Source organism: Mustelus asterias, chromosome 23 (genome assembly GCF_964213995.1).
Source record: "Mustelus asterias chromosome 23, sMusAst1.hap1.1, whole genome shotgun sequence".
Lineage (NCBI taxonomy): Eukaryota > Metazoa > Chordata > Chondrichthyes > Carcharhiniformes > Triakidae > Mustelus > Mustelus asterias.
In genome coordinates, this window is record NC_135823.1 from 47,312,881 (window position 1) to 47,338,773 (window position 25,893).

Here is a 25,893-nt window from a genome sequence, read left to right on the forward strand (position 1 = left end):
CAATTAGTGAAAAAAATCGGAGGTTTTTTTTTCTAAACAGGAAATAGGCCCAGCAGCAGCCTGGGAAGATTTTGGAGGGTTTAAAAGTAGGCCGCACCTTTGAGCGGGCAGCGTCGTTAGCGGGCAGTGGAGTGAGCAGGGGACAGAGTGAGAGCTAAAAGGGCTTTGGCTCACAGGGCTTCGGCGAGGAAGGTTGTTTGTTTGTTTTTCTTCGGTTACACCCCCTTTTTGTTTTATCCCCAAAACTAAAAAGGACATGGCTGGTATGAGTGGGAGGCCAGTATACTGCATTCGGTGTGGGATGTGGGAGTTCCTGGAGACAACTTGCCTCCCGGAAGTCCATATCTGTGCCAGATGTGTGGAACTGCATCTCCTGAAGGATCGTGTAAGGGAGCTGGAGCTGAGGCTCGATGAACTCAGTTTAGTTAGGGAAAATGAGAGAGTCATAGATAAAAGTTATAGTCAGGTAGTGACACCAGGGTCTCGGAAGGAAGACACGTGGGTCACGGTTAGGAGGGGTAATAGTCAGAAGGGTGATGTGCCAGAAAGCACCCCAGTGGCAGTGTCCCATAAGAGAAAGGGATGGGCAACAGATGGGAGAAGGGAAGGGAGTGAGCAGTCTGTGGAGGGATCCCCTGTGGTTGTCCCCCTCCACAATAGGTATATTGTTTTGGATTCTGTGGAGGGGGATGACCCTCCAGGGGTAAGCCACGAGGACCAGATCGCCTCCACGGGGACAGGCTCAGGGGTCCGGAAGGGAAAGAAGGGGTTTAGGAGAGCGATAGTTGTGGGGGACGCAATAGTTAGAGACACGGACAGGCGCTTCTGTGGGACTGAACGAGAATCCAGGATGGTAGTCTGCCTCCCTGGTGCCGGGGTACTGGATGTCTCCGAGAGGGTAGGAAGCATATTTAAAAAGGAAGGTAGTCAAACGGATGTGATTGTACACATTGGGGGAAATGATGTAGGTAGGAAGAGCAGGGGGGTCATACGAGAGAAATTCAGGGAGTTGGGTGCTAGGCTAAAAAGTAAGACCTCCAGTGTAGCAATCTCTGGACTGCTCCCGGTGCCTAATGCAAGTGAGGCTCGGAACAGGGAGATTCTACAGTTGAACGCGTGGCTAAAGGACTGGTGCAAGAGGGAGGGTTTTAAATTCATAGATAACTGGGAAATCTTCAAGTCAGGATGGCAACTGTACAGAAAGGATGGGTTACACCTTAACTGGAAGGGAGCAAATATCCTGGCTGGGAGTTTTGCTCGAGTGTTTCGGCAGGATTTAAACTAGTGTGGCAGGGGGGTGGGGAACAAAACAGGAGGTCAGTAAATACTGAGGCTGGGGTCGAGCTGGGGGCCAGGGCAAGGCTAGCTAAGAAGAGGAGCACTCTGGAGGAGGAGGACCTGACTGGGCCTGGAGGTCTGGAGTGCATCTGCTTCAATGCGAGGAGTGTAACGGGTAAAACAGACGAACTTAGGGCCTTAATGCTTGTGCGGAATTTGGATGTGGTTGCGGTGACGGAAACTTGGTTAAAAGAAGGACAGGACTGGCAGCTGAATATTCCGGGGTATCAGTGTTTTAGGCGAGACAGAGGAGGGGCTAAAAAAGGTGGGGGAGTAGCGATATTAGTTAAGGAGCATATTACCGCGGTGCAGAGGGTAGACAACTTAGAGGGGTCATGTACTGAGTCGCTGTGGGTGGAACTCAGAAACAGGAAGGGTGCAGTCACTATGCTGGGGGTGTACTACAGACCACCCAACAGCCCACGGGAAGTGGAGGAAAGGATATGTCAGGAGATTCTGGATAGGTGCAGAAAAAATAGGGTTGTTGTAGTGGGGGACTTTAATTTCCCTGGCACAGACTGGAAAGTGCTTAGAGCTGGGGGACCGGACGGGGAGGAATTTGTAAAATGCGTACTGGAAGGTTCTTTGGAACAGTATGTAGATAGCCCGACTAGAGAGGGGGCTATACTGGACCTAGTTCTGGGAAATGAGCCCGGTCAGGTCGTCAAAGTTTCGGTAGGGGAACATGTGGCAAATAGTGACCACAACTCTGTTAACTTTAGGATAGTAATGGACAAGGATGAGTGCTGTCCTACGGGCAGGGTGCTAAATTGGGGGAAGGCTGACTATAGCCGGATTAGGCAGGAATTGGTGGATGTTGATTGGGAGAGGATGTTCGAGGGTAAGTCCGCGTCTGGCATGTGGGAGTCTTTTAAGGAACTATTGATAAGGCTGCAGGATAGGCATGTGCCTGTAAAAAGGAAAGATAGGAAAGGTAGGATTCGAGAGCCGTGGATAACCAGGGAAATTGAGGATCTGATTAAAATGAAAAGGGAGGCGTACGTTAAGTCCAGGCAACTGAAAACAGATGGAGCTCTGGAGGAATACAGAGAGAGTAGGAAAGATCTCAAACGGGGAGTTAGAAGGGCAAAAAGAGGGCACGAGATGTTCTTGGCAGGCAGGATTAAGGAGAATCCTAAGGCATTCTATTCATACGTTAGGAACAAAAGAGTTGTCAGGGAGAAAATCGGACCTCTCAGGGACAAAGGAGGGGAATTATGCTTAGAAGCCAAGGGAATAGGGGAGATCCTAAATGAATACTTTGCATCGGTATTCACGAAGGAGAGGGGCGTGTTAACCGGGAGTGTCTCGGAGGGAGGTGTTGACCCGTTAGAGAAAATCTCCATTACGAGAGAGGAAGTGTTAGGTTTTTTAGGGAACATTAAAACTGACAAAGCCCCAGGGCCTGATGGCATCTATCCTCGACTGCTCAGGGAGACGAGAGAGGAAATTGCTGGGCCTCTGACGGAAATCTTTGTCGCTTCTTTGGACACGGGTGAGGTCCCTGAGGATTGGAGGATAGCGAATGTGGTCCCGTTGTTTAAGAAGGGTAGCAGGGATAACCCAGGAAATTATAGGCCGGTGAGCTTGACGTCCGTGGTAGGGAAGTTGTTGGAGAGGATTCTTAGAGACAGGATGTATGTGCATTTAGAACGGAACAATCTCATTAGTGACAGACAGCATGGTTTTGTAAGAGGGAGGTCGTGCCTTACAAATTTGGTGGAGTTTTTTGAGGAAGTGACAAAAACGGTTGATGAAGGAAGGGCCGTGGATGTCGTCTATATGGATTTCAGTAAGGCATTTGACAAAGTCCCACATGGCAGGTTGGTTAAGAAGGTTAAGGCTCATGGGATACAAGGAGAAGTGGCTCGATGGGTGGAGAACTGGCTTGGCCATAGGAGACAGAGGGTAGTGGTCGAAGGGTCTTTTTCCGGCTGGAGGTCTGTGACCAGTGGTGTTCCGCAGGGCTCTGTACTGGGACCTCTGCTATTTGTGATATATATAAATGATTTGGAAGAAGGTGTAACTGGTGTAATCAGCAAGTTTGCGGATGACACAAAGATGGCTGGAATTGCGGATAGCGAAGAGCATTGTCGGGCAATACAGCAGGATATAGATAGGCTGGAAAATTGGGCAGATGGAATTTAATCCGGATAAATGCGAAGTGATGCATTTTGGAAGAAATAATGTAGGGAGGAGTTATGCAATAAATGGCAGAGTCATCAGGAGTATAGAAACACAGAGGGACCTAGGTGTGCAAGTCCACAAATCCTTGAAGGTGGCAACACAGGTGGAGAAGGTGGTGAAGAAGGCATATGGTATGCTTGCCTTTATAGGACGGGGTATAGAGTATAAAAGCTGGAGTCTGATGATGCAGCTGTATAGAACGCTGGTTAGGCCGCATTTGGAGTACTGCGTCCAGTTCTGGTCGCCGCACTACCAGAAGGACGTGGAGGCATTGGAGAGAGTGCAGAGAAGGTTTACCAGGATGTTGCCTGGTATGGAGGGTCTTAGCTATGAGGAGAGATTGGGTAGACTGGGGTTGTTCTCCTTGGAAAGACGGAGAATGAGGGGAGATCTAATAGAGGTATACAAGATTATGAAGGGTATAGATAGGGTGAACAGTGGGAAGCTTTTTCCCAGGTCGGAGGTGACGATCACGAGGGGTCACGGGCTCAAGCTGAGAGGGGCGAAGTATAACTCAGACATCAGAGGGACGTTTTTTACACAGAGGGTGGTGGGGGCCTGGAATGCGCTGCCAAGTAGGGTGGTGGAGGCAGGCACGCTGACATCGTTTAAGACTTACCTGGATAGTCACATGAGCAGCCTGGGAATGGAGGGATACAAACGATTGGTCTAGTTGGACCAATGAGCGGCACAGGCTTGGAGGGCCGAAGGCCTGTTTCCTGTGCTGTACTGTTCTTTGTTCTTTGAAGGGGGGGAGGTTTAACACAGATATCAGAAGGACATATTTCACACAGAGGGTCGTGGGGGCCTGGAATGTGTTGCTGGGCAAGGTGGTGGAGGCGGACACACTGGGAACGTTTAAGACTTATCTAGACAGCTATATGACCGGAGTGGGAATGGAGGGATACAAAAGAGTGGTCTAGTTTGGACCAGGGAGCGGCGCGGGCTAATTGTTCCTTGTTTCTCGTTTCAAGGCTTCATTCTATGATCATCTTGCTGGTGCCAGTACAGAGCGAGACTGCGGATAGTTGGGAACCTGTCTCGGGGGCAGGGAATTCATATGGTGTTCATGGAAGTGGAAATGACTAGGGTTGGGAAGCATTTTCCGATCAGGGCCATTGTGATCTCCTGGACTCGTTTCGATCGCCTCAGGGGGTCAGAGAGGAATTTCCCAGATTTTTTTTTTCCCCATATTGGCCCTGGGGTTTTTCACGCTGGGTTTTCGCCTCTCCCTGGGGATCACATGGTCTGGAATAGAGGGGTGGGGGTGAGTTAATAGGTTGTAATGAACAAAGCATCGTAGCTGTGAGGGACAGCTCGGTGGATAGGATATTGGTATGTAGATAGGCTGGAAAATTGGGCGGGGATCCTGGATTCAGGATTCAATCCTGGACCGGGGAGCGGCGCGGGCTTGGAGGGTCGAAGGGCCTGTTCCTGTGCTGTATTGTTCTTTGTTCTTTTGTTCTTTGATATGGGATGGGTATCTTTGTTATTCTAGGTTCTAGGGTTGAGTGTAGGCCAGGGAGATGGTGTCTGCTGTGGACATGTTACGGCAATAGGTGAACTGTAGTGGATCTAGGCAGTCTGGGAAGTATGAATTGATTTGTGCTATGACTAACCTTTCAAAACAGTTCATAGTGATGGATGTCAGAGCCACCGGATGATAGTCATTAAGGCATGCTGCCTGGCTTTTCTTTGATCCCGGAATGATGGTTGGCTTCTTGAAGCAGATAGAGACCTCAGATTGGTGTAAAGAGAGGTTGAAGATGTCTGTGAATACCCCTGCTAGCTGGTCCGCACAGGACCTGAGTGCTCATCCAGGTAGCCCATTTGGGCCAGTTGCTTTCCATTGGTTGACTTTTGAGAAGGCTGCTCTGACGTCAGCAATGGTGACCTCTGATACAGGTTTGTCTGAGGCCTCCAGGATGGAGGGCATGTTCGTGCTGACCTCTTGCTCAAAATGGGCATAGAATGCGTTGAGTTCACCGGGGAGGGGTGCGTTGGAGCCGGCGATTTTACCTACCATCATCTTGCAGCCTGTTATGTCTTGCAGACCTTGCCATAGTCGGCAGGAGTCCATGTGGCTAGCTTGGGATGTGATTGTACTAGAGGGGGTTCACCAGGATGTTGCCTGTGATGGAGCATTTAAGCTATATGGAGAGACTAGATAGGCTTGAATTGTTTACTTTAGAGAAGAGAAAGCTGAGGAAGGACATGATTGAGGTGTATAACATTGAGGGTTATGGATAGGATGAGTAGGGAGCAGCTGTTCCCCTTGGTTGAGGAGTCAATCACGAGGGGGCATCGTTTTAGGGTAAGGGGCAGGAGATTCAAAGGGGTTTGAGGAAAAACTGTTTTCCACTAAGGGTGGTGAGAATCTGGAATGCACTGCCTGGGAAGGTAGTGGAGGTGGAAACCTCACAACCTTGAAAAAATATTTGCATGAACACTTAAAATATTATAATTGAGGATATGGGATGAGTGCAGGAAAATGGGATTAGGTCACCTATAGTGGTAGATATTGTTGGTGCAGACTCAAAGGGCCTTTTCTGCATTGTATGACTCTATGGGATGAATTTTCCCGTTATGCTCACCGTGGGAATTGTAGCAGGTGGAACATGTAACGGTCCGTTTACCTCTGGCGGGATTTTCCAGTTTCTGGGCAAGCGCAGCCAGAAAATCCCACCCCATGACTATAATCTCTGACTTAGCAGCCAGGCAGCATTTCTGGAATGAGAAACCGAGTGAACACTTCAGGTCAATGCTAACTGTCTGGCTTCAGATAATTGCATAGAAATTACAAACTGGAAACATGACATTCAGCCAATTGGCCTAAACCTAATGTTTGTGCTCCACAGGAGCTTCATCTCACCCTATCAACATCTTCTTTTCACCTTCATGCACTCGTCTAGCTTCCCTTTAAATGTATCTTTGCTACTTCCAAGTTACTTTCACACTGTGCTGAAGTGCATACAAATGGAACAGGGCTTCCAGCATATCCGTGTGACCCAGTTAGCAGCAGCTCAGAACGAAATGTTCTGGTTTTGCTAAATCTGGTGATCAGGCTGATCCAGTAACAACAAGGGCTGAATTTTTATCTCCCAATGGAAATATGAATTGCTGAACTTTTATTTTGCTGGAAAAACAATTTTCCTCCGCCTTCCTGAGCCACTCCATTCATGTAGTCTTTTTGCGGGCAGAAAAGGCCTTGGGTGAAAAACCTAGATGCAAACACGCGGCATGGTGGCACAGTGGTTAGCACTGCTGCCTCTCGAGCGCCAGGGACCTGGGATCGATTCCCAGCTTGGGTCACTGTCTGTGCGGAGTCTATACATTCTCCGTGTCTGCATGAGTTTCCTCCGGGTATTCCAGTTTCCTCCCACAGTTCCAAAGATTTGCTGATTAGGTGCATTGGTCATGCTAGATTCTCCCTTAGTGTACCTGCACAAGCGCTGGAGTGTGGCGACGAGGAGATTTTCACAGTAACTCCATTGCAGTGTTAATGTAAGCCTGACATTAGTGTTATTGTGACACTAATAAATAAACTTTAAACACACACACTCCACTTCTGTGTTTGGGGTCACTATTCTCCATTTCCCCGCCCATACCATTTTCGTGTGCTGGTGTGGGCTTTGGAGTCCTAAAAATAGGACACCTCCTTGGAGAGTTTGTGACCACTGGAGGGGCAGCCTGCTGAGGAGTGGGGAGCATTTTATACAAGGTAAGTGTAAACTTTTTTGACTGCTTCAAATGTCATTGCTAGATGCTCTATTGTGACATAGATATGTTCTTAATTCACTGATTCACCATGGGTATCTGACCTGCAAACATAAGTTAACCCTTACATTGATTAGCATTGGGCAATTATTGTTGTGCATTACACTACTTTTCCAATTCTCAAACGTGTTATAAATGTCAGAAAAATGTCCAGTCAGCCTCTGCTATCATATTCTGTAATGTGGTTTAAATCGACTGATAGTCCTGCTTGTTTTTTTTTTAGAAATGCTTTTTGAAAGTTGAAAAAAAAAATTCTGCACCTGCTCATTTCTATTGATTGACGAACACAATGCTTTGAAGTGGAAATGGGACTTCTGTCAGTTTCAGGCAGTGTAGCTGGGAGTTTTTGTTATGACAGCTATAGCAATTATGAATGCTTGGCCGGGTTTCAAACGTTTATAATGGCTTCTTCAGCTCAGCAAGTGTTCTATTGATTTAAGAACAATTGAAACTTTTAAGAGGTTGTAATAACAGATTCTACCTTTGATGTGGTTTCTTGTTTTTTTACAAACATAATAGGCACTTAAAGGATTTTTTTACAGTGGAACATTATTTTAATTCCAGTATCCATGTTAGTGTGTTTGAATTTTGGGTTTAGAATTTTAAATCTTGAATTTTTTTCCAATTATTTTAAAATAATTCCCATTGCTGCTACATGGTTCAGGCACTGTACATATTTCATACTGGGTGAATAGCTGGGTGTATACAATGGGATAACAGGTGGCATGGGGATCTGATCTGAGATGGGATGGGGGGTGTTGAGAGGTACAGTTTAGGAGGCCTTTAAATCATGCTAGGAGCTGGGCTGCTATGTTGGGAATTGAGTCAGGCCTTCTTACTGGCCCACCTTCACACCCACACTCCTCACAGACTCCATCACCACTCACAAAATGCACTGCAAACCCAACCCCTGTGTGAAAAGGCAAAAATCCTGGACAAAGTCTCCTGTGGGCAGGTGTACATTTTGGAACATGCAAAAGTGTGCAGATTAGGATTTTGCAAGCCCACATGAAAATCTGGATGCTGACCTCAGTGCAGTACTATTAATGTTACAGGATTCCAGATAGCTGGAGGAAACAGTTATTTATTCCAAATATAATTTCACTAGAATACTGGCTTATCAAAGGAGGCAATAATGTCAAGCCAGCTATTTTTAGTTTCAATTCTTAAGCATGTAATAAACATTTTTTTTGTATTTGCATTGATAATTCACCACTTTGCTGCAGACCGATGAAATGTAACAAAAAGCATAGCTATAGCATCATAGATTGCAGAGATTATTGGGCTGGTCCCTTTCCCATCTGTAAAAAAATGTTCCTGAGGAAAGAAGCTCTTTGCAAATGGAACATCAGAATGTTTCAGAGCAGCAAACATCCAGAGAATACTCGCCTCACTTCTTTCCATCAGTCAATTCCATCCTATTCCTATCACTGTATCCCTCAATCCTGCTCTTTTAGGACTGCTTCCAAATGCCTCTTGACTCCACTGACACTGTCGACTTCAGTGTCCTTTCTCCATAATTTCAACACCCTTAGACAGAACCAGGGAGCACAAGTTTAAGAAACATAAGCACAGAATTAACGTAGATGTTAGCAGGAACTTTCTTTCAAAAAATCAAGCAAGTTCAGGAGCAAGTTTCTCTCTCAGTCAGTGCAGATTCTCTGCAAATATTCCAGAGGGAACTGGTTTAGTTCCTGAGTGTGAACAACATAACCTAATTTAGAAGGCAGTTAGGGATTGGGGGCTTTGTCTCCCTGTCAATGTGGGGCACCAGAAGTTTGTTTACTCTCCATCAGGAGTCGGAGGAATGCCCCAGAGGTTTTTCTAAATTGGCATAATGTTCCCCGTCCCCTGTCTCAGGAGGTAGCATGTTGGATGGGGGATTGCGTGGTCACATGGTGACAACATCAGACTGGTCTGATACTGCTAGCTGGTCTTTATCTGTCCTTTGTTTCTGTGTGTTTTTTATAGTTTGTAATGTGTTGTTCTGCCTTTTTTTACAGGAGATGAGAACAGCAGCAATAGCCAGGCCCCTGGAAATCAATGAAACTGAGAAGGCATTAAGAGCTGGAATTAAAGAAATTATAGTGAGTGACTATATCTCTTTGAATCAAACAAAGTCAGGAAAAATCTTGAGATATTTAATTGGAACAGTTACTGATTGTTTCATCTGGACTGAATGGGATAAGTGGAGAATGAAGCTTGAAAGCACAGGGAAGATTCCATATATTGAAAACTAATTTACTGAAGTATTCATTACTACACTGGGAGAGTGCTGCACCGTTGGAGGCTGTCTTTCTTATGAAAAGTTAAACCAATGGCACTATTTTGAAGAAGGGGAATGAAAAGCGTTATATAAATGCAAGTCATATTTTTGATTGAAGCTGATGTTCATGGATATTGAACTGAACTTTCAATGACAGAAAACGTTCAGTTATCAACTAATTCGTGATTTTTGTCCTCTTCCCTCCGGGGGGGTAATTGCCAAATTTATTCAGGGGATATTTTGAGCCTGTGATTTTAAGCATTGGAGTAAGTCATCTGGGGCAATTATCCCATGTTTGGAAATACATAATATTTTGTTGCTGTTTCTGTTCCAGGAGCAAGTACAAAAGACCAAGGAAATGCTGAACAATGTTGCCTCTGATGAAGCAAATCTGGAGGCTAAGATTGAAAAGAAGAAGATGGAGCTGGAGAGGAGTAAAAAGCGACTACAAACCTTGCAGAGCGTCAGGTTAGACTCTGAAAGGGCAGTTAGTCTCCTGTTCTGGGCATGGCTTTTACAAGTTGCTAATCACAACATTGCTATTCTATTCATGGACCTTGCATGATAGCATTGTGTGGGCTAGTAACTTATGGCAGCTTCACTTGAGGGGGTCAGCGAGGTGGGTGTGGTGGAGGAAGAGGTGGTGACGTTATGAAGATGCTTTCTTTTCCCCTCAGTGAATTGATAGCTTCGCCAGGAAATAGTAGAACAGTCCATCCTTTGTCCCGGCATACTGTATTCAAATGACACTTTCATAGCTGACAGTGCCTGCAAGTAGGTTAGTCCAGAGGAGTGGTGGAAGCAAGTACAATGATCAATTTTATTACAGTAGGTTGGAGCAGTAGTGTAATATAAATGGACCATTGAGATATTAATCAAAATCATTTAATCAAAATCATTCACCAATAATCTGCTTCCAGTTGTTTCCAGCATCCCTGATAGCCCAACCCAAAAAATGCAGTTCCACAATGTAGGTGACACTCTTGATGCCATGATAATGATAAGACTAGAGGTCAATACTCAGACTTATGGAATCAATCTTCCTCACAATTCTGTGTGGACTATGACTTGTACAGATTGGAATAGATACATTATTTGCTCCATATTAACTATTCATTACATCCATGTTCAGGATAAAGCAGCCTGCTTGATTGGCACCCTATCCACAAACATTCACTCCCTCCGCCTCTGACGAATAGTAGCAGCAGTGTGTACCATCTACAAGGTGCACTGCAGGAACTTAGCAGTGTTCTTTATGTAGCACTTTCCAAACCCATGGCCATTATCATCTAGAAGGACAAGGGAGATACAATAATCTCAGTTTTCCAATCATGACGCATTCTAATAGATATTTAGAAACAGGCTTCAGTTGCATCAACTGGTGGGCTAGTGTTCCAAACATTGGAATGATTCAGAATTTTCGGTGACCTTAAATAATTGGATCTGTTTCTCAATCGTTGGGAAGGTTGATCATTTTAATCAGCTACTATTAAAGATTTGCTGCCCTGCTAAACAAAATGAGGAATTGTAAACCAGCGAAATTCCATCCCACTGGATCTGACTGGTCTACCATTTGCTACAGGCAGTGAGATAGAAATCATAGAAACCCTACAGTGCAGAAAGAGGCCATTCGGCCCATCGAGTCTGCACCGACCACAATCCCACCCAGGCCGTACCCCCATATCCCTACATATTTTACCCGCTAATCCCTCTAACCTACACATCTCAGGACACTAAGGGGCAATTTTAGCATGGCCAATCAACCTAACCCGCACATCTTTGGACTGTGAGAGGAAATCGGAGCACCCGGAGGAAACCCACGCAGACACGAGGAGAATGTGCAAACTCCACACAGACAGTGACCCAAGCTGGGAATCGAACCCAGGTCCCTGGAGCTGTGAAGCAGCAGTGCTAACCACTGTGCTACGGTGCTGCCCATTGATGATTAGAGGAGACTAACTGATTTATGTTTTTAAATGTCAAGACTCTCTGGGTTTGTTTTTGCATCCTCAGGCCGGCCTTTATGGATGAATATGAAAAGATTGAGGAGGAGCTCCAAAAACAGTATGAGACCTATGTGGAAAAGTTCCGTAACCTGTGCTACCTGGAGCAGCAACTTGAAGACCTACACAGGATGGAACAGGAAAGGTTTGAGGCAAGTGATGGTGGGTAACCAACTAAGAAAGGAGTAGCAGAGATGCAAGGTGCAGTCTGTCTTTGTAACTGGGGATTCTGTGAGATGACAAAAGGGTTAATTCCTGCTATCACAAATGTTTAAGAAAAGCTTCTGGAATACTGTATGGTTAAACTTTGTCCTTGAAGCTTTGTCCCTCTGTAAACTTGAGGTCATCTAAATGTCTGCCGCCTGTGTTTTAACACACTGAGTTCCGTTCCCTCAATCACCCGTGTGCTCACTGACCTACACTGACTTCTGGTTGACCAACATCTCGATTTGAGATTTTTCATGTTTGTTTGCAAATCTCTCCCTACCTCCGTTTTCTCCTCCAGTCCCACGACTGTCTGAGATACCTGCACTCCTCTAATTCTGGTTTTTTGTGCACCCTCCATTTTAATTGCTCCACCAGTGGTGGCCATGCCTTCAGTTGTCCGGGCCCCAAGCTCTTTAATGCCCTCCCTACATCTCTTTGGCTACCTTATTTTCCTCCTTTTAAGACACTCTTTAAAACCTAACTGTTGACCAAACTTTTGGTCAGTTGACTGAATATCTCTATGTGGCTTGGTGTTGTACTTTGTTTTATAATGTCCCTGTGATTGCCTTGAGACATTTTATTATGTTAAAGGTGCTATATAAATGCCAGTGTTGAAGGATCCTGCCCCTCTCAGACTTGGTGTTTTGTTCGTCACTCTCGCTGCCTAATCTCGCTTCAGTAAATGTTTTTTAATTCTGTTGTTTCAAAACTGAGTTTTTGGTTATAATAATTGTTCAATCATTGACTCTTTGTCAAGTGACTACTGTTGTAACCAATGCTTGGGCATTTCCCAGGAAACTGAAAACACATTGCGTCTGATGCAGAATAAACTGAAGGAGGAGGAAAAAAGGCTGATGAAAAATTCAGGTAAAGTGATGCTCTGTCGTGTTTTTCTATTACTCATTGTTTCAGGTACTTAAAGCTGTTTTGCTTTGACAGAAAGTCCAGCAGTAACTGTCTATTGGATACGAGAGTGAACCTGTGAGTAGCCAGCTATATTGATAATAGGTCATTGTTTCACAAGTTGGACAGAGTAGAACAGACTGTTTAAGTTCAGAGCGCTTGGTATGAGTTGAAAACACAATATACAATGCATGTGCCTATAGTAATGTATGTGTATATGTCTGATGTGCAATGTGTGAATGAACAATATATATCATGTGCAGGAATAGGGTATGTATGGGCCACATTTCCCTACATTGCAATATGGCGCTCCAAAAGTATTACATGGGCTGTGAAGCACTTTGGGACACCCCCTGAAATTGAGAAAGGTACAGGAGAAATGCAAGTTCTTTGTGTCCCGAGTTCTGAAGCTGACAAGCATTGAAAGGTGCTTCATTTTTTTTAATGATTGTCACACATAAAGCAGGGACTAGTGCCACCCTTCCAGCAGTGCTCAGTAAGTGGCTGTTCCAGCCCCAGTTTTGTCTCTCCTGCGACACTGATCTGAAGTAAGGGGAGTACGAGATGCAAATGATCTTTCATTGTGATGATATCTTGGTGCAATGACCAAGCTGTCACAGCTAGTCTGTATACTAGGATCCCCTTTCAAGTTGGTTCACATAGGCTGGCTAAACAATTGGAAGCTTGATTCAGGAGAGGAGGACACTGGGTTCTCCATAGATCCAGAATGTAATTTCAACTTAAAAACTTAACTGTTCCCACTCTTCGGGTAACATTCCTGCCTTCAAATCTGTCATCATCAGCCCCTCCCCTCAAAAAACTCCAATCCTTGACCTCTCTCCTTGCACAATGTCACCCCCATCTTCCATTTTCTCCTCAATATCCTGAGTGTGATTGCCTTTCCTGGGACTTCATGTTTAAATCTCTCCAGCCGGGTTTGCTCTCTTGGTATGAAATTGGCCAAGTCACAATTCTTATCCTATGTAACTGTGACAAAAGGCAAATTATTATCCCTCAGCCCTCTCTATCAATCTGCACCTTTTATCATTATTGACGATGCCATCCTTTTAAAACCTCTGCTGTGCCAACCAGCTGGTTTGGACTGCACTGGCTAATTGCACTCTACTAGTTCCATTCTTATCTGTATCCAGTTGGAGCAAGTGAATGTTCGTCAAGGGGATCTCTTCCTACTTTGCACATTTACTTTTGGTGTCCTCTCAGGATCCATCGTTGACCCTCATTTCACACCATCATCATCCAAAAACTGACAGTTTTCACATGCTGGTGATGCCCAACTCTAGCTCATCACCACCACCTGCCTCGACTCCTCCACCACCTCCAAATTATCAGACTGCTTGTCCAGCATCTAGTATTGGATGAACAGAAATTTCCTCCAACTATATATTAGGAAGATGAAAATTATTGTCAATCCTTGCCACAAACTCCATCCCTCTCCCTGGAAAATGTCTAAGACTGAACTAGTACTGTAATCTTGGTGTTGTATTTGACCCGCAAAATGAGCTTCTGATCACGTTTATGCTGTCACCAAGATGACCTACTTTCAACAGGAGATGGTGGCATAGTGATATTGTCACTTGATTAGTAATCCAGAGACCCAGTGGAATACTCTGGGGACCCAGGTTCGAATCCTGCCATGGCAAATGGTGAAATGTGAATTCAATAAAAAATCTGGAATTAAAAGTCTAATGATGACCATGAAATCATTGTCAATTGTTGTAAAAACCCTTCTGCACACGTGACTGCAGATCCTCAGCAATGTGGTTGACTCGTAAGTGCCTTCTGAAATGGCCTAGAACGCTACTCAATTAAGGGATTAAAATTTTTTTTTAATTGCCTGACTTTGCAATGTTTCCCCTAGACCTGACCGCTTCAAAGCTGGCCTCCCAGCTTCCACGCTCCATACACCTTTATTTCAAAATTCTCATTCCCCTACGACCTCCCTCTCCTCATCTCTAATCTACTCCAGTTCTACAACCCTCCATGGTATCTATACTGTTCTAATTTTAACCTCCTGCACATCTTTTAATTTTAATCACTCCACGATTGGCAGCCATATCCTCAGCTGTCTGGTTCCGAAGATCCGCAGTTCTTTTCCTAAATCCCTCTCTCCTCCTCTAAGTCACTTCAAACCTACCTCTTTAACTAAGCTTTAGGTCACCTGTCCTAAAATCCTAATTGTGTCAGATTATGTTAATGTTCTTATGAGGTGCCGTGGGATGTTTTACTGTATTAAAGGTGTTTTATAAATACAAATTGTTAACTCTAATAAACTCTTCTACCTTGAAACAGCGAAAGATGATGATTCTGACAATGAGATACAGGAAGATGAGGGCTCAGATAGTGATCTAGAAGATAGAAGACCACTGAAACCACGGCTCACTAGGGAACTGCCCATTCAGGGTATGTGGTATCTTTTTGTTTTAGGGAGGCTTTAATAATGCTGTGCTTTGGAGTTTTGTATATAGGTTTCAAACACATTCCTTTATAAGTCATAGAGTCATAGAGGTTTACAGCTTGGAAACAGGCCCTTCGGCCCAACTTGTCCGTGCTGCCCTTTTTAAAAAACCCCTAAGCAAGTCCCAATTGCCTGCATTTGGCCCATATCCCTCTATACCCATCTTACCCATGTAACTGTCTAAATGCTTTTTAAAAGACAAAATTTTACCCATCTCTACTACTACCTCTGGCAGCTTTTTCCAAATACTCACCACTCTCTGTGTGCGGGGAACAAATTGCCCCTCTGGACCCTTTTGTGTCTCTCCCCTCTCACCTTAAACATATGCCCTCTAGTTTTAGACTCCCCTACCTTTGGGAAAAGATGTTGACTATATAGCTGATCTGTGCCCCTCATTATTTTATAGACCTCTATAAGATCACCCCTCAGCCTCCTACGCTCCAGGGGGAAAAAGTCCCAGTCTATCCAGCTTCTCCTTATAACTCAACCCATCAAGTCCCGGTAGCATCTTAGTAAATCTTTTCTGCACTCTTTCTGCTTTAATAATATCCTTTCTATAATAGGGTGACCAGAACTGTACACAGTATTCCAAGTGTGGCCTTACCAATGTCTTGTACAACTTCAACAAGACATCCCAACTCCTGTATTCAATGTTCTGACCAATGAAACCAAGCATGCTGAATGCCTTCTTCACCACTCTGTCCACCTGTGACTCCACTTTCAATGAGTCATGAACATGTCCCCCTAGATCTCCTTGTTCTATAACTCTCCCCAATGCCCTACCATTAACTGAGTAAGTCCTGCCCTGGTTTAATCTACCAAAATGCATCACCTAACATTTATCTAAATTAAACTCCATCTGTCATTCGTCAGCCCACTGGACCAATTGAACAAGATCTCGTTCCAATCCTAGATATCCTTCACTGTCCACTATGCCACCAATCTTGGTGTCATCTGCAAACTTACTAATCATGCCCCATATATTCTCATCCAAATCATTAATATAAATGACAAATAACAGTGGACCCAGCACCGATCCCTGAGGCACACCGCTGGTCACAGGCCTCCAGTTTGAAAAACAACTCTCTACAACCACCCTCTGGCTTCTGTCATCAAGCCAATTTTGTATCCATTTAGCTACCTTGCCCTGGATCCCGTGAGATTTAACCTTATGCAACAACCTACCATGCGGTAGCTTGTCAAAGGCCTTGCTAAAGTCCATGTAGACAGCATCAACTGCACTGCCCTCATCTACCTTCTTGGTTACCCCTTCAAAAAGCTCTATCAAATTTGTGAGACATGATTTTCCACTCACAAAGCTATGCTGACTGTCCCTAATCAGTCCTTGTGTCTCTAAATGCCTGCAGATCTTGTCTCTCAAAATACCTTCTAACAACTTACAGATGTGAGGCTTATCGGCCTGTAGTTCCCAGACTTTTCCCTGCAGCCGCTCTTAAACAAAGGCACAACATTTGCCACCCTCCAATCTTCAGGCACCCCACCTGTGACTATCGATTCAAATATCTCTGCTAGGGGACCCGCAATTTCCTCCCTAGCCTCCCACAATGTCCTGGGATACACTTCATCAGTCCCGGGGATTTATCTATCTTGATGCGCTTTAAGACTTCCAGCACCTCCTTCTCTGTTATATGTACGCTCCTCAAGACATCACTATTTATTTCCCCAAGTTCCCAAACATCCATGCTTTTCTCAACTGATGAGAAATATTCATTTAGGATCTCACATCCGCACATAGATGACCTTGTTGATCCTTAAGAGGCTCTACTCTCTCCCTAGTTACTCTTTTGCCCTTTATGTATTTGTAGAAGCTCTTTGGATTCTCCTTTGCCTTATCTGCCAAAACAATCTCGTGTCCCCTTTTTGCCCTCCTGATTTCTCTCTTAACTGTACTCCTACACCCTCTATACTCTTCAAGGGATCCACTTGATCCCAGTTGCCTATACATGTCATGTGCTCCTTCTTCGTCTTGACCAGGGCATCAATATCCCGAGTCATCCAGGGTTTCCTACTTCTACCAGCCTTGCCCTTCACTCTAAAAGGCATGTGCTGACCCCGAACCCTGGTTAACACGCTTTTGAAAGCTTCCCAGTTACCAGACGTCTCTTTGCCTTCCCACAGACTCCCCCAATTAACTGTTGAAAGTTCCTGCCTGATACCATCAACATTGGCCTTGTGCCAATTTAGAATTTTAACTTTTGGGCCAGACCTATCATTCTCCATAGCTTTCTTAAAACTAATAGAATTATGGTCGCTGGTCCCAAAGTGATCCCTCACTAACACTTCTGTCACCTGCCCTTCCTTATTTCCTAAGAGGAGGTCAAGTTTTACCCCCCCTCTAGTCAGGCCATCCACATACTGAATGAGAAATTCCTCCTGAATACACTCAACAAATGTCTCTCCATCCAACCCTCTAATACTATGGCTGTCCCAGTCAATGTTGGAAAAGTTAAAATCCCCTACTATTGCCACCCTAATTTTCTTGGAGATATCTGTAATCTCCTTACATATTTGCTCCTCAATTTCCCGTTGATTATTTGGGGGCCTATAGTACAACCCAATCAAAGTGATTTCCCCCTTCTTATTTCTCAGTTCTACCCATATAGACTCAGTGGGCAAACCCTTGGATATATCCCCTCTCAGTACTGCCGTGAGGTTTTCCAAAATCAAAAGTGCAACTCCCCCTCTTCTCTTACCTCCTGTTCTATCTTTCCTTTAGCATTTGTACCCTGAAACATTGAGCTGCCAGTCCTGTCCCTCCCTTAGCCATGTTTCAGTAATTACTATAATATCCCAGTCCCATGTACCCATCCCTGCTCGGAGTTCATCTGCCTTGCCCGTCAGGTCTCTTGCATTGAAATAAATGCAGTTTAATCTGGACTTCCCTTGCTCTCTGTCTTGCTTTTGCCTGATCTGTCTGGTACTAGGATTACTGACACTGTCTTTGCTATTTAATGTGCTCTCTTTAACTTCTGTGCTGTCCTCAACCTTCTCTTATGTCTCCCTAATGCTTTGAGTCCCACCCCACCCCGCCAAACTAGTTTAAACCCTCCTGAGTGGCTCTAGCAAATGTCCCCGCCAGGATGTTAGTCCCCCTCCAGTTCAGGTGTAACCCGTCCCTCTTGAACAGGTCACCCGTTCCCCAGAAGAGATCCCAATGACCCAAAAATCTAAATCCCTGTCCCCTGCACCGGCTTTCAAGCTACACATTCATCTGCCTAATCTTCCTATTCCTACTCTCACTAGCATGTAGCACTGGTAGTAGTCCAGAAATTACTACCTTCGAGGTTCTGCACTTTAGCCTTCTGCCGAATTCTCTATATTCACACTTCAGGACACTTTATCTCCCTTATAGAGACAGTTGGCAAGCACTGGAAAACTCTGCAGACCATGATAGCTGGTAAAAGGGAAGATACAGAACCAGTACCGAATACCACAACCCAAACACTTCCTTTAATAAATGACTGCCCAATTCCCTGACATCCAGTTTCATTACATGGCCCGTCTATCCTACTTAGTTTGTGGTTTTGTCTGTGTTTATTCTAATCTAGCTTCTGTCCCCAATGAGATCGCAAACAAAAGCAAAAGACTCTGGATGCTGGAAATGTTCAGCAGGCCAGGCAGCCTTCTGTGAAGAACGAAACAGATTGAACATTTCCAAGTCTAACCTTTCATCAGAACCTTGAGGTCTCCCCGGCTGCGATTTCTGTGGCCAGCATTTCCATTTTGCTTAAATTCTTCTTGGAGCCCTGGTATCAGTTTGGCCTCCCTCTCACCCTCTGTAGAACCAGGATGTGTGCTGTGTGTGCCAGCACCCAGAATGTTATAGTGATTCACTACCCTTGCATTATATTGCTTCAACGTCACTAAGTTAATCATTTAAATTGGAGATCTGATAGCTTACCCACTTTTAATGCAAAAATAACACATTGATTTTTAAAATATAATTTTAATCCTGTCATCCAATAGATGTAAGGCATTGTGATGCTGCCAGGAATGGTCTCGATGCTTGGTGTATCCTATGATGGTACTAAGTACATTGGCCTGTGGTAAGGTGGCTTTGTCAGAACCTCAGTGGAGGATCACATACTGAATTTGTACTTTTATTATGGGTTTGGGGTGTGAACAATGGGATGGAACCTGGCCTTTTGATGGATTACAATTTATCTAGTTTGAATGATCAGCAGTTGCAGAGGCTGGGGTATGTACCTATCTTCTGATTAACATGAATAAACAGGGTCCATTGTCTGCGTTTGAGTTTTCCTGAAAGATGACCCTTGCCCTTCGGATCATGTCTTCTTCCCCTTCTAGATTCTGGTTTAGGTTGCGCTCTGTTAGGATTTCTCCAAGGAACAGTGACATTGCTGATCTTTTGAGACTTTTGAACCTGTAGCCAATGCAGGAACCAGTTCAAATGAAGTTTTAGTCATGATCAGCAACATTTCAGTAATGCCCCTTGTGGCAAATGGATTGAAACTTGTGATCAACATTCCTTTTAAATTTGTTGCTACCTCCTCACACCACACACCTGCCCTGTAAAAACTGTACCTGCTTACACTTTTGCGTACTCAAAACTTAATCTTTGCTTGGTCAGTGAACTTTGCAGGTTGAAATATGCTCACCAGTTTCGTGCCCGAGGCACAGACATCCAGCATGTTAGCATTTTGTTAGACACTATGAAGTAATGAGATATCTGGACTCTTAATAAATCAATTTCACATTCACAGGCAGAGTTGGTGGTCGAGTGGTTGGGACAATGCATGGAGGTGATACTGAGGATGAGGTGAGAGACTCTAGCTGCTTTTATAGCCTTAATGTTTAGTGATCCTGTAGATTACACTTTAGCCCCATTTTGACTGTGGATTCTGGCCTCAGACACTTTACAACTGATCAAAGTCATCCTGCATCTGCAACCACTCTAATGCATCCAATGTAAAGAACAGCCAAGAGTCCTTCAAGAGGTGGACCGTTGGGAGTCTGGAGAATGGAGACCCTTTGCCAAGAAAGCAATCTGAGGAATAAACTTTTATTTGCACGTATGTTGTCACATTCAACATGTGAGCAAGAGTTATGCAGGCAATGTTTTCGTAACCCAGGTCCAGCCTTCCAGCTGATGACTTCATTATCACTTGATTATCATCTTACTTTTTTTTGCTGTTTAAGATCATCAGCTGGTTTTCTTTTTGCTGTGATAGTTGTGTGTCTTGGCTTTTACTGCTTCCCCATTCTTTCTGGAGATTTGGTAATTGGTGTTTTGGTGGTGATCTCAACACCAAAAACAGCAACAATTTCTGCCCTGTAAACTGCACCTTATTCCACCTTTAATCAACTCCAAACAGGAAACAGGGAGCAGGCTGCTTGTGTGCTAGGGTAGTAGCATGTTAAATATTTGTAATTGTGGAATGCTGTTAGCTGTAGTAGCTTGTTTTCTCTACACAGAATCTGTGCAAGTGACAAAGTCCCAGACTCATTACTTTTATCAGTGGCTTTTTGTTTGATTGTTTTCTTTTGAGTTTAAATCTGCTTTTTTCTCTTCTGTTGCTTTCCATTATTGCTTTCATAAAGCTCCAAACATTATCTGCTCAGTCAAAGGAAGTCAAGAATTCCAGCAGCAGCAAGGTTGGTTCAGATATAGAGACTTGGCATTTCATTCTATTATTGTAGCTCATTCTGCAATTATATTGATGTTTACTATAGCCATTATCATCACAGGGCATTAGCTATGCAATTACTTCTTGTTTTGTTACTTCCAGTAGAGGTTCAAGGCTTCAGTGCCACTGAGTAGTTAAATCATGCACTATTATCACAGTAGGCACTTGTGCTATGGTAAACCTTGCACTTGTCATCTCCAGGCCGTTCCAGCCCCAAAGACAGGCCTGTACCACCAGTAGTTCACACTGGTGTTATGCAGCTCCTTAGCTATCAGCCAAGTTTGGAGGTTGAGTTTATTATATGGCCGGGTGTTTATCACTTTATAACCGTGGGCAGGGAAGGCTGCTGCCGAAATCTTGCATGTTAGCTTGAGCTGTTCTTTCAGAACAATCCAAACCCTTAATTAGTTGCTAGCCTATAATTCCTCGTCATCTGCTTGCTATTCAGTGTATAGCCCATCCAAAGCCTCACGTGAGGTTGATAAGGTTATCACTGGTGAGTGAAGGTGTTGCCCTTGGTTAACACTCCATCCTTTTCTATGTGACAGGCTCTGTTTGAAGCAAATGGTTAATGAAATCTCTTACTCTCCAGGAGGATTCAGATGACAGCGAGATTGATGTTGAAGATGAAGAGGATGAATATGAAATTGCTGAAGATGATGATGAAAGCATTGATATTCAGCCAGAACAGCCCTCAAGCAGAATTCACAAACAGGAGCTTGACGAAAGTGACAATGACTTCTAGTCCCAACCCTGAGCAAGTTTTAAAATTCATTTATGGGATGTGGATGTTGCTGGCTAGGCCAGCATTTATTGTTTATACAGTGTACTGTACAAGATGCTGACTGCTGCTCCCGATCTTCCTCCAGCTCTCCTACTGTGTTATACAGTGAAAATGACCCAAAAGTCAATGTGTGCAGTTGTTAGAATCAAGACACCCAGTTCCATTTCAGGGAGTGGAGTCTGTTGAAATGATAAACCCATTTTATATTGACACCTATTGTATGTTAATTAGATAAAATTATTTGAATTGATAAAATGAGGCAAGTCTTTTTACTCCAATCCACACACTTGTACTACTTTACAGGATGTTGTAGTAATAACACGTCAACTACAATAAATTGCAACAAAAGTGAATATTTCATTTAATAATCAGGCAGCATCGACATGGTTTTAAAGAGCAAAATTAGGTTTGACTAATTTATTGGAATGCTTTTAGGAAGTTATAAACAATGTGTGTGGATGAGGGGGAAATCTTTGGATTTCCAGAAGACATTTGACAAGGTGCCACAGCAGAAGTTACTGAAGAAATGGGGCATTTTTAGGTTGGCGAGATGTGACCGATGGAATGCCATAGGTTTCAGGGCTGGGACCACAACTATTTACAATTTCTAATCAATGCCTTGGATGAAGGGACTGAATATATGGTTGCTAAATTTGCTGATGAGAAGTTAGGGAAGAAAGCAGGTTGTGAAGTGGACATAGGAGGCTGCAATGGGATGCAGGTATGTTGAGTGGACATAATTTAGCAAATGGAGTACAATGTGGGAATATGTGAACTTAACCACTCTGGCAGGAAGAATCAAAAAGCAGCAAATTATTTAAATAGAGAGATTGCAGAACTGTGAAATACAGAGGCATCTGGTTGGCCAAGTACATGAATCACAAAGGTTGGTGTACAGATACAAGAAGTGATTAGAAAAATAGATGGAATGTTGTCATTTATTGCAAGGGGAATGGAATATAAAAGTAGGGACGTTTAAATGCAATTGTAGTGGTGATAGCATACCTGGAGTACTGTGTACAGTACAGCTTGGGTGGTGCTGGTGGGGGAAGAGAAGGAATGCGAGTTATTCTCAAGGTTATTGTATCCATTGGTGTTCAGAAGATCTTACTGAAACTAGATTCTGATGGGACTTGACAGGGTGGATGTGGAAAGGATGTTTTCCTTTGCGGGAGAGACTAGAACTAGGGAACAGTTTAAAAATAATGGAGCTCCCATTTAAAGATGGAAATTTTTTTTGCCTTAAAGGTCAAGTCTTTGGAATCCTTTTCCCCAGACAGCAGGAGAGGTAGGATCATTGATGTTTTTAAGGCAGAGGTAGGTAAATTCTTGACTAACATAGGAGTCAAAGAAATGTGGAGTTGAGGCCATAATCAGATCAGCCATGAGCTTATTAAATGGGATAACAGGCTCAAAGGAGCCAAATAGCCTATTCCTGCTTTTCATGTTCCCGAGGAAATGGAATTAATGGAGTAGCTTTAAAGGGGGAAACATTGCCCTCCAGAGCCATATCTGTGCACTAATCCCATGGAATAGTTTTCCATTACAAGCCATTTTTATATACGTGGTGAGCACATATGCTTGTAAAAAACAATACAATTGAACATCAGTGTTAACATTGATGGTAGGAAAGCTTTAACTAACAATAAGCTAGAACAGAATCACTTAGACAAATGTGTATTAAAGGAAAGCCAGCATGGATTTAAGAATAAATGTTTAACTGAGCTTTTTGATGAGGATTGATGAAGGTAATGCAATAATTTGTTAAAATACCACCTAACAGGCTAATCAGCAAAGTTGGAGCTCATGGAGTAAAAGGGACCATAGTAGCATGGACACAAAATTGGCTGAGGGACAGGAAATAGCAGTGGTGAATGTTTTTTAGACCGCAGGAAGGTATTTTTTAATTCCCATAGGATGTGGGTGTCACTGGTGAGGCCAACATTTATTGCCCATCACTAATTGCCCTAAAGGTGGTGGCCAGCTGCCACCTTGAACCACTGCTGTTCATGGATAGGTACACCCACAGTGCTCTTGGGAAGGAAGTTCCAGCTTTTGACCCAGCAATGGTGAAGGAATGATTTATTTCCAAAACAGGATGGTGGGTGTCTTGGAGAGGAACTTTGAGGTGGTATTCCTATGTCTACTACCCTAGTCCTTCTGGATGGTAGTAGTCATGGTTTTGAAAGGTACTGTTTAAGATGGCTTGGTGAGTTCCTGCAGTGCATCTTGTAGATGGTACATGCTGCTGCTGTAGTGGGAGTGAATCTTTGTAGTTGGAGTAAGAATCAAATGAATTGCTTTGTCCTGGGTGGTGTCAAGCTTAGTATTGTTGGAGCTGCACTCATCCAGGCAAATGCTATCATACTCCTGACTTGGGCTTTGGAGAGTCAGGTGGCGAGTTACTTGCCACAGAATTCTCAGCCTCTGACCTGCTCTTGCAGTCACAGTGTTTATGTGACTGGTCAGTTTAAAGTTTATTTATTAGGCACAAGTAGACTTATATTCACACTCTGCAACGAAGTTACTGTGATCCTCTAGTCGCCACGTTCCAGCACCTTTTCCGGTACATAGAGGGAAAATTTAGCATAGCCAATTCACCTAACCAGCACATCTCTGGACTGTGGGAGGAAACTGGGGAGAAAGTGCAAACTCCAGCCAGACAGTGATGCAAGCCAGGAATTGAACCCAGGTCCCTGGTGCTGTGAAGCAGCAGTGCTAACCACCGTGCCACCATGTTAACCCTCCAGGATATTGATAGGGGATTCAGCAATTGTAATGCTACTGTGTCAAGGGGAAATGGTTAGATTCTCTCTTGTCATTACCTAGCACTTAAATGACAAGTAATGTTTATGGCATACGTCAGTCCAAACCTAGCTATTGTCCTGGTCTTTCTGGATATAGACTACTTCAATATCTGAGGTTTCATAAGTGGGGATGTTTGCCAATGTTCACCATTCTGATCTTATGATGGAAAGGAGGTCATTGATAAGAGCCAAACCCCAGAGAGGGGAATGCTTTAGTCATTGTTGAAACCAAAGCAATAATTGGATGGGTTTTGATTTGTCCTGCTAAAAGACACATCTAGGCAATTTTCAACATTACTGGGTAGATGCCAGTTTAATAGCTTGGCTAGGAGCACAGTAAATTCTGGAATACAAGCCTTCAGTACTACTGCTGGATTATGGTCAGGGTCTATAGCCTTTGCAGCGACCAGTGCCTGTTTTTTAATGTCAAGTGAACTGAAGTTGGCTGAAGACTGGCATGTGAGATGTTAGAAACTTTCAGAGGAGGCCAAGAAACCATCCATTTGGCTCTTCTGGCTGAAGATTGTTGCAAATGCTTCAGCCCTGTGTTTCCCCCATCACTGATAGGAATATTTGTGAGCCTTCTCCAGTGAGTTGTTTAATTGTCCATCACCATATATGGCAGGATTGTAGAGCTTGGATCTGATACACAGAGCCAAGCAATTCTGCAACCAGTCACTTGCTGCTTGGCACACTAGTCCTGTGTTGTAGCTTCACGAGGTTGACCTCATTTTTAGGTATGCCTGGTACTGCTCCTGGCATATCCTCCTGCACTCTTCATTGAACCATAGTTGATCCCCTGGCTTGGTATTTATGGTAGAGTAGGGAATATGCTGGGCCATGTGTTTGCAGATGGTGGTTGAGTACTTTTTTTTTGCTGACTTACAGCACCTCATGATGGATGTCCAATCTGGAGTTGCTAGATCTGTTCAAATTCTATCCCATTTAACAGAGTAGTAGTATCTCAATACAATAGCCAGTATCCTCAAATGGGAAGATGGGACTTTATCTCCAAGGACTGTGCAGCGGTCACTCTGATACTGTTGTTGACAGATGAGGCAAAGTAAAGTTCTTTGTACAGGGCACCATCGTGGATAGTGAACATTCAGGAGGACATAGGCTGCTGAAATTTAATTTAAACAAATGCAAAGTGATTCATCCTACCAAAATGTATGAGAGAGGATGTAAAATGAGGAAGCAGCACAGGGACCTGTATGTTTGCACAAATCATTGAAGGTGACTAGGCAGGTTGAGAAAAAGTGGTTAAAGAAGCATATTTATAAATAGGGACAGAGTACAAGAAAGTTATTACAAACCTCTATAAAACGTTGGTTTGACTTCAGAGTAGAGTGATCAATGGATTTGTACTATCCACCTTCCCATCTTCAGGGTAGTGCCCCTCAATACTACAGTCACACTGGATTTATGACGCAGCTGATAGTAATTGTTGCACAAAACTTTGCAGAGACACAAATT

The 25,893-nt window shown here is 43.9% G+C and overlaps 1 protein-coding gene across 4 annotated transcripts in view; it reads left to right on the plus strand.

The window, feature by feature from the left end:
• cluap1 (clusterin associated protein 1) overlaps positions 1-21,963 on the plus strand; it is a 28,842-nt gene extending 6,879 nt beyond the window's left edge. Inside the window, exons 6-14 of one of the 4 annotated variants that reach the window (XR_013500680.1) lie at positions 9,306-9,389; positions 9,903-10,036; positions 11,582-11,723; positions 12,573-12,645; positions 14,992-15,102; positions 19,903-19,958; positions 20,051-20,211; positions 20,741-20,794; positions 21,419-21,963. Coding sequence is in view for 2 of the 4 variants with exons in the window: in XM_078240432.1 (XP_078096558.1) it covers positions 9,306-9,389; positions 9,903-10,036; positions 11,582-11,723; positions 12,573-12,645; positions 14,992-15,102; positions 19,903-19,958; positions 20,741-20,794; positions 21,419-21,571 (807 nt within the window). In the remaining 2 variants the exon portion in view is untranslated. The remainder of the gene's footprint in view (positions 1-9,305; positions 9,390-9,902; positions 10,037-11,581; positions 11,724-12,572; positions 12,646-14,991; positions 15,103-19,902; positions 19,959-20,050; positions 20,212-20,740; positions 20,795-21,418) is intronic. The other 3 variants (XR_013500681.1, XM_078240432.1, XM_078240434.1) reach the window with 3 other exon arrangements.
• Positions 21,964-25,893: the final 3,930 nt, after the last annotated feature.